This window comes from Anser cygnoides, chromosome 14 (genome assembly GCF_040182565.1).
Source record: "Anser cygnoides isolate HZ-2024a breed goose chromosome 14, Taihu_goose_T2T_genome, whole genome shotgun sequence".
NCBI classification, from domain to species: Eukaryota; Metazoa; Chordata; class Aves; order Anseriformes; family Anatidae; genus Anser; species Anser cygnoides.
Genome location: NC_089886.1, coordinates 508437 through 524903, shown reverse-complemented (window position 1 = coordinate 524903; position 16467 = coordinate 508437). Strand labels below are relative to the sequence as shown.

Here is a 16467-nt window from a genome sequence, read left to right as displayed (position 1 = left end):
TCGGTAAAGAAGTACTTCCTAACATCCAACCTAAAACTCCCCTGGCGCAACTTTCGCCCATTCCCCCTCGTCCTGTCACCAGGCACGTGGGAGAATAGACCAACCCCCACCTCTCTACAGCCTCCTTTCAGGTAACTGTAGAGAGCGATGAGGTCGCCCCTGAGCCTCCTCTTCTCCAGGCTGAACAAGCCCAGCTCCCTCAGCCGCTCCTCGTAAGACTTGTTCTCCAGACCCCTCACCAGCTTGGTCGCCCTTCTCTGGACTCGCTCGAGCACGTCCATGTCCTTCCTGTAGCAAGGGGCCCAAAACTGAACACAGTACTCGAGGTGCGGCCGTAAAAAAGTAAATTTATAAAATCTAATTAAAAATACAAATATAGTAGTATAAATAATGAAAACCAACACTTTGATATACAGTAACAACATTGTTAGTGTACTTGGGAGATATTTAACATTCCATATTCTTAGAGTCTAATTTTCTTGCAATTTTAACTATTTTTCTTTCTTCTGAAAGATAACTTTAACATCAACATGGAAGGAAGTGAAAAAAATAATTAAAGAAGATCCAAGGTGCATTAAATTTTCTTCAAGTGACCGGGTAAGAGGTTTGCATCACTGTTGTTAACTTTCAGTATAATGTAGGATACAGAGAAAGATAGTGACTACTGAAATGATTTCTGCTTTATATGAACAGAAATATTTTTTTAATTAAAAATGCGAAAGATAAAAATACATTCAACATGTAATTGTTACTTATGTTCAGCATGGTGAGTTGCATGAAGCACTCTGCATTCTGTGTTTTAAGCTTATCTTTTCCCTTTCAGAAAAAACAAAGGGAGTTTGAGGAGTACATTAGAGACAAATACATTACTGCCAAAGCTGACTTCCGAACACTATTGAAAGAGACCAAATTTATAACGTACAGGTGTGTAGCATGTCACTAAAGAACTAATCTTTTTATTATGCTTTTCTCTGTACATGGCAACAAACTGATAACTGTTTTTTGTCTTAAAATAATTTGATGTCTGAATTCTTACAACTTTTCATCTTTCAACTTTTTTATCTGACAAAAAAAAATCTGCATCAGAAAGAGGCCTCTTCTTGCTTTATTTTGACCCCTGTCAGGTGGTAATTCTTACACTTGCTTTCAGATCCAAAAAGTTGATCCAGGAGTCGGATCAGCACCTGAAAGATGTAGAGAAGATATTACAAAATGACAAGAGATACCTGGTACTTGACTGTGTACCAGAAGAGAGACGCAAACTCATCGTGTCCTATGTAGATGACCTGGACCGTCGAGGTCCGCCTCCACCACCCACAGCTTCAGAGCCTACAAGACGAACAACAAAATAATTATGAATACTCTCATAACAGGGTATCTGTTAAAAAAGCTTGCATGAGCCATCTGTCAGGTTTATACATATACATTACCGTGAATATATTGCAAAACCATCTTAGGAGCAGAGGAAGAAGCAGCATTTGTGAACATAAAATGGTCTCTGTATAAAAATTAAAAAAAAAAAAAGAGGGGGAGAGAGAACATTAAAGTTATTTATGATTTTTTTGGGCGTGACTGACAAAAACCGAACATGTGCGCTGTGTTTGGTAACTTCAGATCTGAGCAATGGTGTGTCTGTGTATGAGGTATGGATGTCTGATATTTGGAGGCGTTCTTCTCAGCAGCGTTATGTATGCAAGTCTTAGATGATTGTGCTTGTGGCTGGAACTTGTAATACACATGTGCCACCAGCTTCCTGATGGTTCACCCATGGTCACCTGTCTGAGGAGATGAAATGCTGTCTTATAACTGAAATTACCGATTACTGAAGACTGCGTTCTGGAAACACAAGTCCTGATTCTATGCTTGCTTTCACCCTTCTAAATGGAACTAAATCCATTAAAGTCAGTTAAAGCTGAGAGAGGAGAATTAGGACTACAGAGACCAAATTACGTTTGCTCACAGGTCTGCTTTGTTCCTTACCCTATTCATGGATTAGAAACAAAATCAGGTTGCTCTGCCCAAGTGAAGGTTTGTCTAACAATTTTTACTCAAAGTTGGAAACACTTGGTGAATAACAGTGGTTACCAGAACAGAACAGGACGGTTGTATAAACACATTTTTATTTGCGATAAAGTGATCTTTACATCTGGATTAGACTGTGGATTTCCCTTCTGGGCAATTCTTGTAAACTATACTCCTGTTTTGAATGTTAAACTTGTGTTTCTAAAGTTTAATTTTGAAATGTTGGGATTGTTCAGTTTATGTATTTGAACTACAATAAACCAACCCTTTTTATATATGGATTGTACAGGCCTGATACCAGTTTCTGTTGGATTTTGTTGGAGTTGTGGATTTAAGAGTAAAGCAAAGAACCGAACTCATAGTACCTAAAACGTTGGCTGTGCTTGGCAAAATAGCGTGACACTGTGCAGCATCAAATTAAATTTCATTAACATTCAGATCCCATCTGTGCAATTGGGTGCCAAACAAAATCATTTTCTAGTGTAGTTCTCCACTTTTACTGTTAACTATGAGATGGTAGGAATGGTGGTGTCAAAGCGTTTCCTTCACTTTCTTCTATGTTTTACATCGACTGAGTCCTCTGGGTTGGGGGGAAAGGAAGGATTCTTCATGAGAACCTGATTTTTTTTTTCCCCAGCAATTAATTATGGTAACCAGCCAGTGGGACTTCTCCTCTGAGTACAGAGACAGGAGTTTAAGGCCATTTACAAGGATTTAGGCAGCTTGGGAGGAATTGTTTCAGATGTCAGCAATACAGACAGTTGTAGTAAGAATGCACACCCTCAGTTCAGGAAAAGCATCCCTCCTACCTGCCTCCTGGTGGCTGACCGCTGCCACAGTGAGGCCAAGCTGCTGGGAAACCAGCTTAGGGCAAGGCATGGCATCAAGTCGGACTGTAGCTCGCTTGGACGTCAGCCCCTACAGGCCCAGTGGTTCCCAGCTGGAAAACACCAAACGCAGAACTCTCAAGTGCGTGGCTGGCAGGGAAAGCACAGGGGCGGTGGCAGAGGGAGGCCCGGACACCGGGCCTGTGCTGGGTTGGCGCAGCTGGGCCAAGCAGGTGCTGGAGCTGGGGCAATTCCTGTGCCTGGGAAGCTCGGCCGAGCCAGCTGCCATCCTTCTGAGCTCCCCGCCCGGTAAGGTGGGAGCCTCAGGGCAGGCAGGGCTCCACGGCCACGGGTCCCCAGGCAGGGCACCCGCAGTCACTGTGCTGGGGCCAGGAGCCGGAGCCCCCCGCGGCTGCACGTCGGGGCCTGGCAGCTCAGGGGCGGCTGCTGGGGCTCCCCGGGGCAGACATTTCTCAGCCGCCTCCTGCCCCTGCCTCGGGGACGCGGCGTGGGGTGGCCCTGCCCTGCGGGTGGCTGAGCCGTCGGCTCCATCGCCCTGCCTCCGCTTTCACCTGCCCCCTAAGTGGTGATACCAGGCCGTAAAGCACTCCTGGTACTGCTTTGAAACAATAATGGTTATTAACTCATCAGCTCTGTTTCTTGATGCTTTTCTTCATGTTCATTTGAAAAAAAAACTTTAGAAATGACACTTTTCCCACGTGTAACGTGCAGCTGCCTGGAGCAATTTCCCATATCGTGAATCGGGTCAGCAGCTTCACGCAGGCTTTGCCCTGATTTCTGCTCAGGGGTCTGCCCAGCATGAGCCAGGCACACAGAAACCAGACAAGGATCCACAGTGAAGAGACTGGTGAATCAGGTCCTTCCAGCAAATGGGGAAGAGCAGACTATTTATGATGATCTTTGTGACTTGACTTTGATGCCGGGGTTCACTGCACGGTGGGAATGTGACTTGCTGAGCTGTGGTTACAGTCAGTGGCATATAATGGTCCTAGAAGTCTAATTGTGTCGTATCTCCAGCTTAGGAGTGAATAAGAACTTCCAGTCCCAAATAACCTGTTTAAAAGTTGTTTGAGATGTGCTGATTTCCTGTTCGTATTTCACTCCTGTGGCACTGGTTCCTTTGTCCAGAAGTGCTAACGCAATGTGAGAGCATTGCCAAGGCCCAGCCCCAGATGGGGCCCAGGACCCCAAAATGCAGTTCACATCGCTGGGCCGTGGCACGCTGCTTGGTGCCTCATGGAGGACCTGGACACCTCTGGCAGTTCTGTGTCCGGACTCCTGCGGGTTCTCGGACACGTCCCGTGCGTTCTCCCCGTGCCGCTGCAGGGTCAGGCTGCCCGGGGGGGCGTGGGGCACCGCGGGGCTGGGTTGCAGCCCCCAGATGAGGCAGGTTGGCAGCTCAGCGCTCCTCTGGGATTTTTCTTTCCCAATACAGTCATCTATCTGCGTGGGCTGCACTTCATGAGCACCCCGCCCCATCTCAGTGCTGTTTCTGCAGCTTGCTGAGTTTTATAGCGATGTGGGAGAAGAGCTGTGACAGGGGAGGGAAGATGCATTCAGTAGGAATATGCTAAAGGACCTTTTCAGTGCATCCCAAAAAGATTTCAGGTGCTTCACATAATTCAGTTTTTACAGAGGTAAAGACAAATGTGGCTATTTCAAATGTCAAAATCCTTGCTGGACATTTTGAAGAGCTCTTGGGAAACCTAGGACTATACAAAGCAGCTCCCTTTGGAAGAAAATTCTCACTGTGATGCACACAGCAGCATCCAGCTGCTCTGCTCGGAAAGTGCCTTGCACACTGGGGAAAAATCCCGGGATTGAATTCATGCTCGTTTTAGTAGATTAAGGTCATGCAGTTAATACGAAGGTAAATGAGTGTCTGTTTGTATAACATTTCCTTAACAGTATAAACCATGCCCCGAAGCCTCTAATTAGGTGCCTCTGTTTAAATTCATCACCAAGAGCAGCAGAGAATTAGCACGTGGACTACAGAGGAACTGACAGCTTGTTTTATTAAAGCTTGTGTTATCAAATAATGGGATTTGTCCTGCTGAAGAGGGCGACCTGCCCGGCGCTCCCAAGGCTCTGCCACCCGCAGTCCTGGCCACGTCCCGGCGGCACGCTGCGCGGGGCACATGCAGCGCGGGCAGACCGGGGCTGTGTGTGTGCCACGGCCGGGCTTGCGCCGTGCCCTGCGCCGAGCCGCGCACCGCAGCCTTACTGGGTCCGGCCAGACGGGAGCTGTGATCACCTTTCACTGGCAAGTCACCCTGGCAGGTTGTTCCTGCATCAAGTCCTGCTTTAGTTTTATTTTAAAGCCAGTTCAGCTATAGATAGAAATTTCAAATGAAGAAAAAAAAAAGCAAGGTAATTCCTGATGAACACCAAAAAGCTGATGTTTCCAATGACAGGCAGCAGGTGGTGAGCCCCGGGCTTGGTCTCTGTGACAGGGTCTGAGCACCGAGAGGGCGTCTGAGCACCTCCCTCCCTGTGACGCTGCCACCCAAACTGCACACAAGCAAGAGAGAGAAAGAGGAGCCTGCAGTGCCGTTGTCCTCCCCATCTCATCCTTAGCATTCCCTAAGTGCAAACAGGAAAGAATTCGCTGAAATTGCCCATCTTCACCATCAAGACTTGTCTGCCAGTGTCTGCACTGAGAGGCAAAGAGCTCTGCAGCCGCTGTGCTGCCACAAAGCCATCTGCTGCGTCTCACCACCAAGGTGCTATGTGGACATGTTCCTGCTTTGCATTTTTTAATGTTTTAGATCGGAACTTTAATTTGGACTGCAAACAGGAGGCCAAGGTCTCTTGCCTAGACAATCCGTTTCCAACAAGAAGAAGGAGAAAGATGAGAACGACCCTCTTGGCCAGAGGGGTACTCTGAGCACGTTCCCTGTCTTCTCATCCACTGGCGCCCATCACAGCCGCAGGGCTGCCTGGCTCCCTGGGAGCTGATGGGCGCTGAAGCCAGAGCCTTTCCCTGGCCCTGCCTCGCTGCCACCAGGCCCCAGCTGCTCAAAGCCAGGAACACTTTTTGTCAGTCAGTAAATACGTTTGTGTAAATATGTTTGTGTTGCCAAGCCTTTGTGCAGTTAAAGCTGTATTTGGTTTCCATGAAATAAGGTGTTTGATTAGACTACTGAGGGTGAGGGCTAAACAACTAACCTGGAGCAGCTTGTTTATTTGCAGGAAGGTCCCCGTCCAGCCGCACGCAATCCGCTCTGCAGACACCTGTTGCACTTGGCTAAGAGCTGAAAAGTGAATTAATGCCTTACAGGCACGTCCATGGCCCCTGTACACCTGAGGCTCGTGCCCTTGCCTGGGTGCACCCAGCTGAAGGTGGGAGGCTCTGTCTCCACGTAGCGGTCTCCAAAACGACGTCCCGTACTGCGATGCAAAATCTCGGGGTTCTCTGCCACCCGGCAGCAGTGCCTCATCAGCACAGGTGGGCAGACAGCCCCAGCCCTGCTCTCCAGATACACTCTGGTGCCATGGCGCTAACGTTACACAGCACTTGAAAAGCACAACAATCAGCGACTCCACACAGACATGTTGGGACAACTTTACTTTTGATACCAGTGCAGGTTTTCTTTACAGGAACAAAAAAAAGATCTTTTTTTCTTTAATGGTCTAGTTACGCCTGATTTATTTTTTTTTTTTAACCATTTCATTAAAAAAAAAACAAAACAAGTTACTCCTGAAAGCAATCCGTTGTAGTAAATTTATAAGCCGGTGCATATTATTTTTTTCCCCACCTTGTACTTATCTCTTTAAAGACGGCAAATGCTCCCTGCTCCTGCCCTGCGCAGGCTGGCTGGGTGGGGACAGAGTGTCAAACAGCACCAGCCCAGGGACTTGAACCATATCTTCCTCTCCCACCAGAGAGAGATAAATGCCAGTCCCAGCCTCTATGCAGTTCATGTTTTTCCTTGTGGTACCTATGTTCCGTTCCTTGAGTAAGTGGCAGTTAATCTCATTCGTAAGGTGTAAGAGTCGGTAGGTCATTGCAGAAACTGCTTGAAATCCCAATCATGCCTTATGAAAGAGACTGTCTATGAAAGAGACTGTCTAAAGAGTGCACTTTGTCCTTAAAAATTTGTGTAAACTTCCTTGCAAGGGTACAGGCACTGGTGGGATACCCACTGCCCATAGCAGAACAGATGCACAGCAGGGTTACCCTTATGGATCCATTTCTAAAGTGACAGTGTTGATTTATTTTTTATTTGACTTTATTTATCCCTTTGCTTTTTGTTGCAGGAGCAGGTTTCAGATTGAATTTTTTTTTTTTTTTATTGAACAGTTGCTCAAGTAAATGAAGGATCTGAACAGTCTTTACAGTAGAAAGGGCAGCCTTGCCATGCAAAGAGGAAGAGTTACTGTTTTTATTATTATTGTAATAATTATTATTATAATGTAGGACCATAGACAGCCTCTCTCTGAAGCAGTCAGGTGCTAACAGCAATATATGGTTGTATTCTGTTTTAGAATGTCATAAATTAGCAACATATACTTTATCTTAAAAACAAAACAAAACAAAAATGGAATAAATAAATAAATTAATTAAAAAAGAGATAGAGAGAGTCACAACATGCAAGAGCTTAGAACAGAACAATTAAAAATGACCAATGCAAAATACAAGAAACGCAGAAAAAAAGCGCCCAGGTTCAATTTGGTTTGCAATCAATGCATTTTGGAAGCATCATTTATAAAGGTATTTCATATAGCAAAAAAAGGCACCACAGTATCTACAAAGCCAAATCCTTAGGAGAGTTTCTGTGGGGTGAAGGCGGAAGGCAGCAGCCTGGTTAGCGCACACACATCTTGTGTGTAGTGCCATCCCTCCTCCTTTGAGCCTGTCTATTGCAAATCTGAGCTTTTCCATTTTATGTTTGGTTTTGCTGTTGGTAAAAATATGAAGTAATAAAAAGACAAATGTGAAAAATGGCAAAGGGGACAACATTCTGATCTTGCAAAATAACAAGTGGAACATTTCTAGGATAAAGTTTTAAAAAATCCGAACGGGCTGCTGTAATTAAAACCCCAACCACACAGTCCTACACACACGCACGTGCACAACCTCCCCTTCTTTTCCCACTGCAGCTGACTCGATACCCCACACTACTGTATTACCACACTTGAATCAGCAGACATCTACAACCATAGCAATGCCACCAGAGGACACCGGGTTAATGAAAGCCTAAACATTCCCAGCCTGCCCCATGTTATGTCTTAGCTCGCGATTCACAAGTAAAAGAAAACCTGGTATCTACTTGGTGCGCCCACCCACTGCCCTAGGTGTCAGTGAGTGGCGGATAGTGAAGCTGGTTTGCTTGCCCCTGCACAACTCCTATATGCAGAGCAGTAATTAAACAAATGAATAGGAAGGAAAAAGGAAAAAAAAAAAAAGGAAGAAAAAAAAAAAAGAAAAGAAACATTTGAAATCTTGTGTTTACTAGTATTCAGTACATGAGAGTCCTAAAGAATAACTTATCCTCCTAGTTAACCTTGTCCTGGAATATATACAGGTTATTTGTTGCTGCCACGGCAATGATATTTTCTGAAGGATGCCAAGCTGTGTGCAAGATCTTTTTGCTGAAGTCCAGACTGTCCACACTAATTTCGTCTTTTCTCCGCTTGCCGCCCACGCAGACCTTGCGGGGCTTGAGGATGGCCCGGGGCTTGCTGTTCTCCCGCGAGGCCTCCAGCGTCACATCACGCTTGGTGTTGCGGTCGAACATGCGGAAGAAGTTGTTGTAGGAGCCGGTCATGATGACGCTGGGAGGAGGAGGAAGGACGAGTCAGCGAGCGCAGCTCCATCCCCGTCCCCACGCACCCCTGGGCTCCGCACCGGCCGTGCCTGGCACCGCTGAGCGCCCAGCCGCGGACACCGCACCCCGCGGTCAGTGCCCACCACCAGGACGTGCCGGCGGCTCATGCCGTGTGCCACGCCAACAAGTTTCTGCATCTTCTCAAGTCTTTCCCCTCCTCATCTGAGGGAATATTAATACCAAAGACAATTTCTTTCAGGATAACAACTCATATTGGGATCCCTCCATATGAGGATATTTAGCTGGCCTGAACCAAACGATTTTCACAGTTTTTTAGAGACAAACTGCCTTGTGACTACAGGCATATTGAATATCCAGAGGTGTAATGAGGTTTAGATTAGATTTAGAATTTGGGCTTCAGGCCAGTTGTGTCTTATTTGCTTTGTTGTTACAGAGAAAACATCACAACGTCAGCTGCTCTTGGACGTTTTCTGCTGCCTTGGATAGTGTGATTTATGCACGGGTAGCTATCGCCGGTATCTGGAGCCAAATACCTCGCCACCGTCCCCTTGCACCCCACTCCCAAGAACAGGCTGGGCGCAGGCCCCGCGTCCGGCCGCCTCCACGTCGGGAACGGCGACGCAGCGCCGGGGCCACCAGTGCCACCGCCGTGGCGCAGGGAGGTGCCACGCGGGGGGGGTCCCGCGCAGCCCCGCCGCCCCTCACCTGTCGGAGCCATTCCACACGCACTCAAACTTGTCGAAGATGCAGTCGTTCTCGTACAGCGAGCACAGCTTGCTTCGCAGGTAGTCGTGGACCTGGTGGCAGGGGATGGGTGGTGTGAGGCCAGGGCCACGCCTGACGCTGGTGCCTGTTGCCCGAAGCAGCCGAGCCGCCTCGGCAGTGCAGATGGCAGGACGCTCCCACCCGTCACGGCGTGCGGTCCCCTTGCTGCCAGCCCCGGCTGTGCCGGAGGCAGTGCCCCGCACTCACCTGGTAAGTCTCGATGGGCCGGTTCTCCATGTTCAGGTCCCACACTTTGACGGTTAGATAGTCCCTGGTCATGATGTACCTCCCGCTGTGGCTGAATTTGACATCGGAGATCGAGGAGATGATCTCAGAAAAGAACGACCGGTTACTTGGGTCTTCGGGCTCCTCAAAAACTGCAGGAGAGGAAGGGACAGGTGCTGACATCAGCGGTCCCCCGCGAGACCTGCTGCCCTGCCCGGGATGGCGGGTGGGAGAGCAGCGCCTGTGGCGCGGGGACACAGCGTGCCCATGGGCTTCCACTGCTGGGCATGGCATAAACCAGGCAAACATCCGTATTTCACAGACTTCACATGGTGCAATTGAAGCTCCTTTGTTTTTAATGAGTGCAATAAGCAGGAAGGATCATCAGAGACCCATCTAACAACAACACAATAGAAGCCCAAAAGATTTAGAGCTTTGCATGCCTATTCTCTCTAGAAATTAATGTGTAGCATAACCAAAAGTCAATGTAAATATTTTATAGCCAGTGCAACCTACAGATTTCATCTGATCAGTCTTTGAATAAATCACAGTTTGAACAGTCTGAAGAATATCAGTGAAGTTCCAAATTAAATGCATTTACAAATTCAATTTCAAAGTAACATCAGCTGGGCATGTATGGCTTAAAAAAAAAAAATAATCAGAGATGCATCAGCACAGAACCTGTGCACTTAGGGGAGATCTGCCTAGTCTTCTCTTTCCATCTCTACAGAGCCCCTTACTATCTCAGCATTAAAGAATATTGCCAGTAAGAAGGAGAAGCTACTCCCGCTTTCTGTACTGGAAAAAAAAGTAGTTCCCAGCCACGTTAATCCGACTTTTGCCCCAGCACCGACACTGCTACAACATCCTCTGCTGCGTCACCTTTTTGTTCTGACCCACTGGTACCTAGAAAAGGAGAGTTTGTGAGGAGCCAGCATGGCTGCTCCGCGAGCCAGGGATGGGCTCACCTTGCATGCCACACTGAGCACAAATGTTTCCTCAGTTTTATTATCCCCTAGCTGAGCCCTGTGCTACGGATGCCTCAGTTCTTGAATATGGTGGAAAAAGTGCCTGAAGTGCCAGTATAAATGATCTGTCTACAAATCAGAAATGGCAGTCCCCACAGCAGGACCCAGATTTGGCTTCTTTAATCACCAGCAGGAAATCTGCTGATATGTCAGCTTTTTTGTTTGTTTGTTTGTTTGTTTTTTTTAATAAGAAAAGTAACAAGAAGAAAAGAAAATAAAAATCTGAGGCAGTCTGTGGAGAGCATCCGAATTCCACGACTTGTCTTCACCCTAACCATCACAGGTTTTCTCATACCAGGCCAGTTGCTTCATGAGTTTTTTTTAACAGCTGCATCATTTTTGTCACAGCTGTATGTATGTGAGCTGTCATGAAGGCTAGAGGTGTTAAATTTATAGTCCATGAGCAAGACGAAATTGTTGCTGATACTGTAGAAGTAAAAAATTTAAATTGCAGATTGACAAACAAACAAGAAAGGCCTCAGAGAATGAACCCAAGAGCTGGTGGCAGCACTAAGACAAACGAGCAGGAGCGAGAGGGCAGTGGCAGGAACAGGGACGGGAACTGATTTCTGGCTCCAGACAGCGCAGCACACTTCTCCGGGCCCGCTGTATTTTCCACAGGCCTCACTGCTCGTCTGCAGTACCAGGCCATGACACCTCAAGCGCTGAGCTACCGGAGCCCAGGAGAGGATCCAAGGCACCCCCAGCTGTCGATGCCCGAGTGCCTGCCCGGGAGCAGCCCTTGGCCAGAGGGACTCTGCTGGGGCAGCCTCAAAGCAAACGGTTTCTTTTCACTCAGCAACTAATTTAACCGCTCATCATTAAATTTAACACCAATTTGAGTACTGTCTTTTCTTTCTCACTCCTTCATTTAAACCCTAATCATGCCAATTAACCACACGTACTGGAAAATTGAAAGCACAGCAAGGCCGTGCAGGGCACTGGCACCGCGCGCAGCCCCCGGTCCCAGCCGCAGGCCGGGTGTCCCCGTGGGGCCGCAGCACCTGGTAGACGTGGCTCTGGCCCTAACCACCCCTCCGCTAGAGGCAATGAGCAGCCAGGTGGAGGTTTCGATTTAAAATGAAGACAAGAATGTTGCAAAGGCAAAGAGGTTTCCTGGCTTGCTAAATGAGCTCAGGGTGGCACACGAGGCTTGTTCTTCATCCCCCTGGAGATTTTGCACAATCGGCTAGTTAATTTTTAGCTCGAGGTCTTGCCAGGCTTATTATTCTTTGCAGCAGGACATCATTAGCTGCTGTGTGGGGCTGAGAGAAGGAGATGCTTCGTTTTGGGGGGGGGGGGGGGGGGTGACACCATAAGCTTAGTTCTGCACCAGCTATGTGCCTGCTGCTTCAGTCAAACCCAGCAGACAATGAGAGCTCGTTTCCACGCCTCAGTCTCAGTCCTGCGCAGGATTAGCTTCACCTACACAGAGAAGTGAGGTGTCTCACATGAGACCAGATCTCTGCGCTCTATTTATGCAACCTTTTTCCTCTATAAAATGCTTAGGTGAAAAACTAGGTAAATAGAACTCGCTGCTAAATGGGAATGTGAAAGTGAGTGTTTTTTCTTTGCTGCAGCCTGATTTGGCTTTGCAGAGTTGGCACTTATCTCATCCCTGGGTGCGTTAATGGCACGCGGCAGTCCTGGCTCCGGAGGCAGCAAGCCTCTTGCCTGAGCTGGCGATCGTGGCTTGCAGCAGTGAGGCCCGGGCCCTGCGGGAGTTCACGGGACCTTCCAGCCAAGCAGCAGCTCGCGTGCCGACAAGGCCCGGCCGTCACCCAGCGGGTGCTGCAGCCAGAGCCCTCTGCTCAGCCTCCTGCTGCAGACAGCAGTGGCACTGGGAACTTCTCCCCAGACCCACCCATCAGCGGGGGCACGTCCAGGGAATTCAGGCCAGGCTGTGACTGTAGCTGCACTCTGAGGGTGCAGCTGGCGGCTGTGCTGCCACGTGGCGCTGTGAAGGCTGGGCACAGGCAGCACTGGCCAGCACCTCCACCCGCAGTACCCACCTCAGGCAGCAGCGCTGGAGCCTCGGGGTCACAAACCCTGGGCAAGTCACTTCGCACCTCTGGATTTCAGCTGAGTCTTCTGCTAATCCAGGAATAAACAGGGCCCCGATGGAAACCTGACAGCACAGTGGAGCAGAGCTTTCACAGGAAAACCCAGTAATTTCCTGCTTCTCTTGCTTCAAATTAAAAGCCGAAAGCCCACTGATAGTTCACCCAGGCACAAAATTCATCACAATCATAACTGAGGAAAAGCTATGCTGGTGCAAGCAGAGAATCCAGTTTTGCTTTCTACCAGAAAAATCAACTTTGCCGTCGAGCCTCAGCCCAGAGGCACAGGAACACTGCAACCATGGCCTAAGGGCAGAAATCACAAGTCTGGTGCCAGTCTCTCCCGAGTAATTCACTTTTCTGCCTCATTCCTCCTGTCTGCAGCGAGGCAGCAGCACTCATTTCTCTCCCTCACAGACAAGGTACAGATTAATGAAGCGCTCCCGTCCAGGTGCTCTGAGTGCCTATGTGGATGGGCGCAGGCAGGATCAGACCCAGGGTCCCCGTCTGCAGAGCACTGAGAGGCCAGGCAAAGGCCTGCAGCCGCCAGGACAGGCAGGGCAGGGGGAGCAATATTCCGCTGCCCCTCTGAAGGGTTTTGTGTGGCTTCGCTTCTGCTGCCGAAGAAAATTTGGGCTGCTGAGCTCACGGGGAGGGTTTCTGAGGCACTAGCTCTGTGGTCAAGCTCTGCAAGTTGCAGCAAAGGAAAAGCCAGAGCTCTGATAAGCGGCCTTGGCAGCGTGTTTTCGGCCATCAGCCTGGTGCTCAGCTGGGTTGCTGCTGTCCGTCACCCCTTGCAGTGCCCCAGCTACATCCTGCTGACTGCGCAGGGAGGCATGCCCGTGCCAAGGCTGATCCCAAGCACAGATGCTCTATCCTGCGTGTTACATATACCTAATGGGGTTTTTCCTCCCTTTTTCACATGGCTCTTCAGAACAGAAATACTTTTGCCGGTGTCTCCAGCTGCCCCATGAATTCCAACCTCCCCTTTGGCTTCCTGTGGTACTTTGGACAACTTGAGAGGTTTCTTTGTGCACGATCTGCCCACGGAGTTATCCCTGCACCAGACCTTCTTAATATTGTAGCCCATCACCATTTAAGTCCCTGAGGAACAGACATATATATGTGGAAAAGGATATTCTCCCCTAACCCAGCTACATGGCTGGAGGTAACATACAAAATGTCATGGCTAGCAGGCGCCTCAAATAAAATGGGCAACCAAAATTTAGTAAGAGAGGCACATAAGTAAAAGCTGGCCCCAGGCTGCAAAGCGCGTCTACCTAAATAAACATGACTGAGATGTGCAGTGCTATATTTTGCAGTTTTATTAAAAATTGACAGTTATTAAATATTTCCATTGGAGAATTTGCTTCAAAAAGCCAATGTTGCTTTTCATTTTGAACTTTGATGAACTGTCTCAACTTCAACTCACACATCTGCTGAACTGCAATTGACTGAGGCTGATGCTTCTGAGGGATAGAGGGAAATCAATATAAAATGTCAAGGGAGAGGTCAAACCGAACTTGTATTCACTGTTGGTCGGTGTGCTCACTGAGGACTAAAAGGACATAGCGGCACCCAAACAAAGGGAAATACTATGTGAGGGCTTCTGCCACTGATGTGTCAGGAAAAGGAATTTCCTTTGCTCCTTAATTGTACTCTGATTCTTGGCTAGGAGCTGTCACTGTAGAACTGCGAGACACAGTCATGAAATGCAAGAACAGAAGGGTGAGTTTTGCTCAGGATTTGGGAAAACAACCGTTCCATATTTTCAAATCTCCAGACAATAATGTAAGCTTTCCTCTCTGTCTCCTTTACCTCAATTTAAAAACAGGTATCAGACTGTAACCACAGCTCAAAAGCCAAACAGCAATAGCTGGTGTGTCATTCCCTACTGCCTCTACCGGAGGCCTGAATCTGAAATACAGCCAGATGCTCTCTGGATGTAGATTATTGGCACTAGGCTTCCATAAGTTGCACCTGGTTTGTGTGTGTCGTTCCTGTAACATGACCATATCTTAGATGCTGTAAATCTCATTAATTTCCCCCAAGATATTGGTCATTTTCTGAAGAAAACTCAAACAAGTTTTACCCTGGCCATGTAAAAATCTCTCACTTTGGCTGTACATCCAGACAACTGAAAATAAACAAACAAAAATGTTCAGAGGACAATGTTCAAACCCCATCAGGTACACAAAGGGTTGGACAGCCAGTCATAAAGCACAGCAGCCCTTGCTTCTGCCATTGTTTGCTGTCTTTAAGGTTGACACCAAACTTCTTTAGGTCTGGCCTATCCTTGTGTTTCATTTACAACACAGCTCAGTGCAGAGTTGCTTTTCAGGAACTGCCCTGTCACAAAGAACTGCAATAGGTATTTATCAACCAACCCACAAATGTCGGACGTGTTTGTGCCAGCATGTCTCGGAACGGTGCCCAGTTAGGAGAGCACTTCCAGCAGTGAGAACTCCTGACAGGCAGAGGCGGAGCAGGAACCAAAATGCACTCGCTGCTTCATCAGCAGCTGCCTTGTCACGTCTGCGGGGGGGAGGATGAGGAACACACTCCCTGGCTGCCCTGCTTCCTGCAGATTTTGGGGGGCTTTTTTGCACCTCCTGACCCTTGTCACATCAGTCACAGCTGACAACAGGATGCAGGCTTACTCAGACAAGTGGCCTGAAGAAGTACAGCCCCCCTGTCATCTGGTATCAACAGCTCTCGCAGGCACCGTGCCCTGGCACCCGTGATCTGTCACACCCACCACAGCCAGAACATCAGAGCAGGTTTTTAATGTGCACCCCCAGAATGTTCTGGGCTGGTACCAGGGACCCCTGTCCTCATCGGGATGGGTGGACTGATGCAGGCTGCCACAGGAACGCTGGGACGGGGACCACAGCCCTGCGTGCCCCGAGCACACGGTGACCAAGCCCCTGCTGATCTCTGCACTCCCGTTTTTGGGACCTTTGCTCAGCACAGGGCCCTGGCCCGGCCGTACTCACACTTGGCGTGGCGGTCACAGAGGGCGGAGGTGCGCATGTCGCACAGCCGGATGGTGCCTTTGCTGCTGCTGTAGACAAAAGTGTTGCAGTGGTGTGGGTGGAACTCAGCGGCAGTGATCACCTCTGTCAGCTCCTCCATGTTGGCTGGCTTGATGTCCACGATGTCTGGCAGGACGAGTCAAGGCTCCTGGTGCCTGCCGCTGACCTCTCCACACCAGCTTTTTCCGTCCCCCTACACAAACCCTGTCTTCCCCACAGAACAGCGCTGCTCTGGAGTGCATCAGCACCATGGCTCCGCAGAGCTGATGCAACCAAACGTGCACTGCAGCCGCTCCTGCCTCCTGACATCCACCCACTGTGCACTGATGTCCCTTGAGGCCTCACCCCGTGGGGATGCTGGATCCCGACACCTCAGCTTGTGTCCACCACCAGCCCCGAGCCCGCGCTGAGGGCTCCATCCCTCTGCCCCCAGCCCCGATCGGAGCACTGGGCCTGGGGCCAGTGCAGGTGCGTGGAAAATCCTGTTCGCTCCCATTATCTGCCTGCATGGAGACTGCGACTCTTGCCCTGCGCGGCCGGGAAGTGCTGACTGTCCTCTCTGTGTGAACAGGCACAAGACCGGACCCTGATGAATTCACCCCAGCCAGAATAAACAGCTTGTATTGCAGTGTCTGGGCAAAGTGAATAACCACACTGAAAGCAACTATGAGGGAAGGAAAATAAAACCTGGA

At 48.9% G+C, this 16467-nt stretch overlaps 2 protein-coding genes across 4 annotated transcripts in view; one reads left to right on the top strand and one right to left on the bottom strand.

Annotated features, from left to right (window-relative positions):
* The window catches only part of TCERG1 (transcription elongation regulator 1), a 35838-nt gene extending 33535 nt beyond the window's left edge, over positions 1-2303 (top strand). Inside the window, 3 exon segments of the mRNA XM_066977306.1 lie at positions 514-597; positions 824-924; positions 1151-2303. Coding sequence (XP_066833407.1) covers positions 514-597; positions 824-924; positions 1151-1352 — 387 coding nt within the window. The 3' untranslated portion in view covers positions 1353-2303.
* A 4120-nt stretch (positions 2304-6423) lies between these two features.
* Positions 6424-16467, bottom strand: part of PPP2R2B (protein phosphatase 2 regulatory subunit Bbeta) — a 102852-nt gene continuing 92808 nt past the window's right edge. For all 3 annotated transcript variants that reach the window (XM_013175779.3, XM_048057036.2, XM_048057037.2), the window contains 4 exons: positions 15737-15901; positions 9635-9804; positions 9368-9459; positions 6424-8648 (listed from right to left, as the gene is read on the bottom strand). In XM_013175779.3, coding sequence (XP_013031233.1) covers positions 8369-8648; positions 9368-9459; positions 9635-9804; positions 15737-15901 — 707 coding nt within the window. In that variant the 3' untranslated portion in view covers positions 6424-8368. The remainder of the gene's footprint in view (positions 8649-9367; positions 9460-9634; positions 9805-15736; positions 15902-16467) is intronic.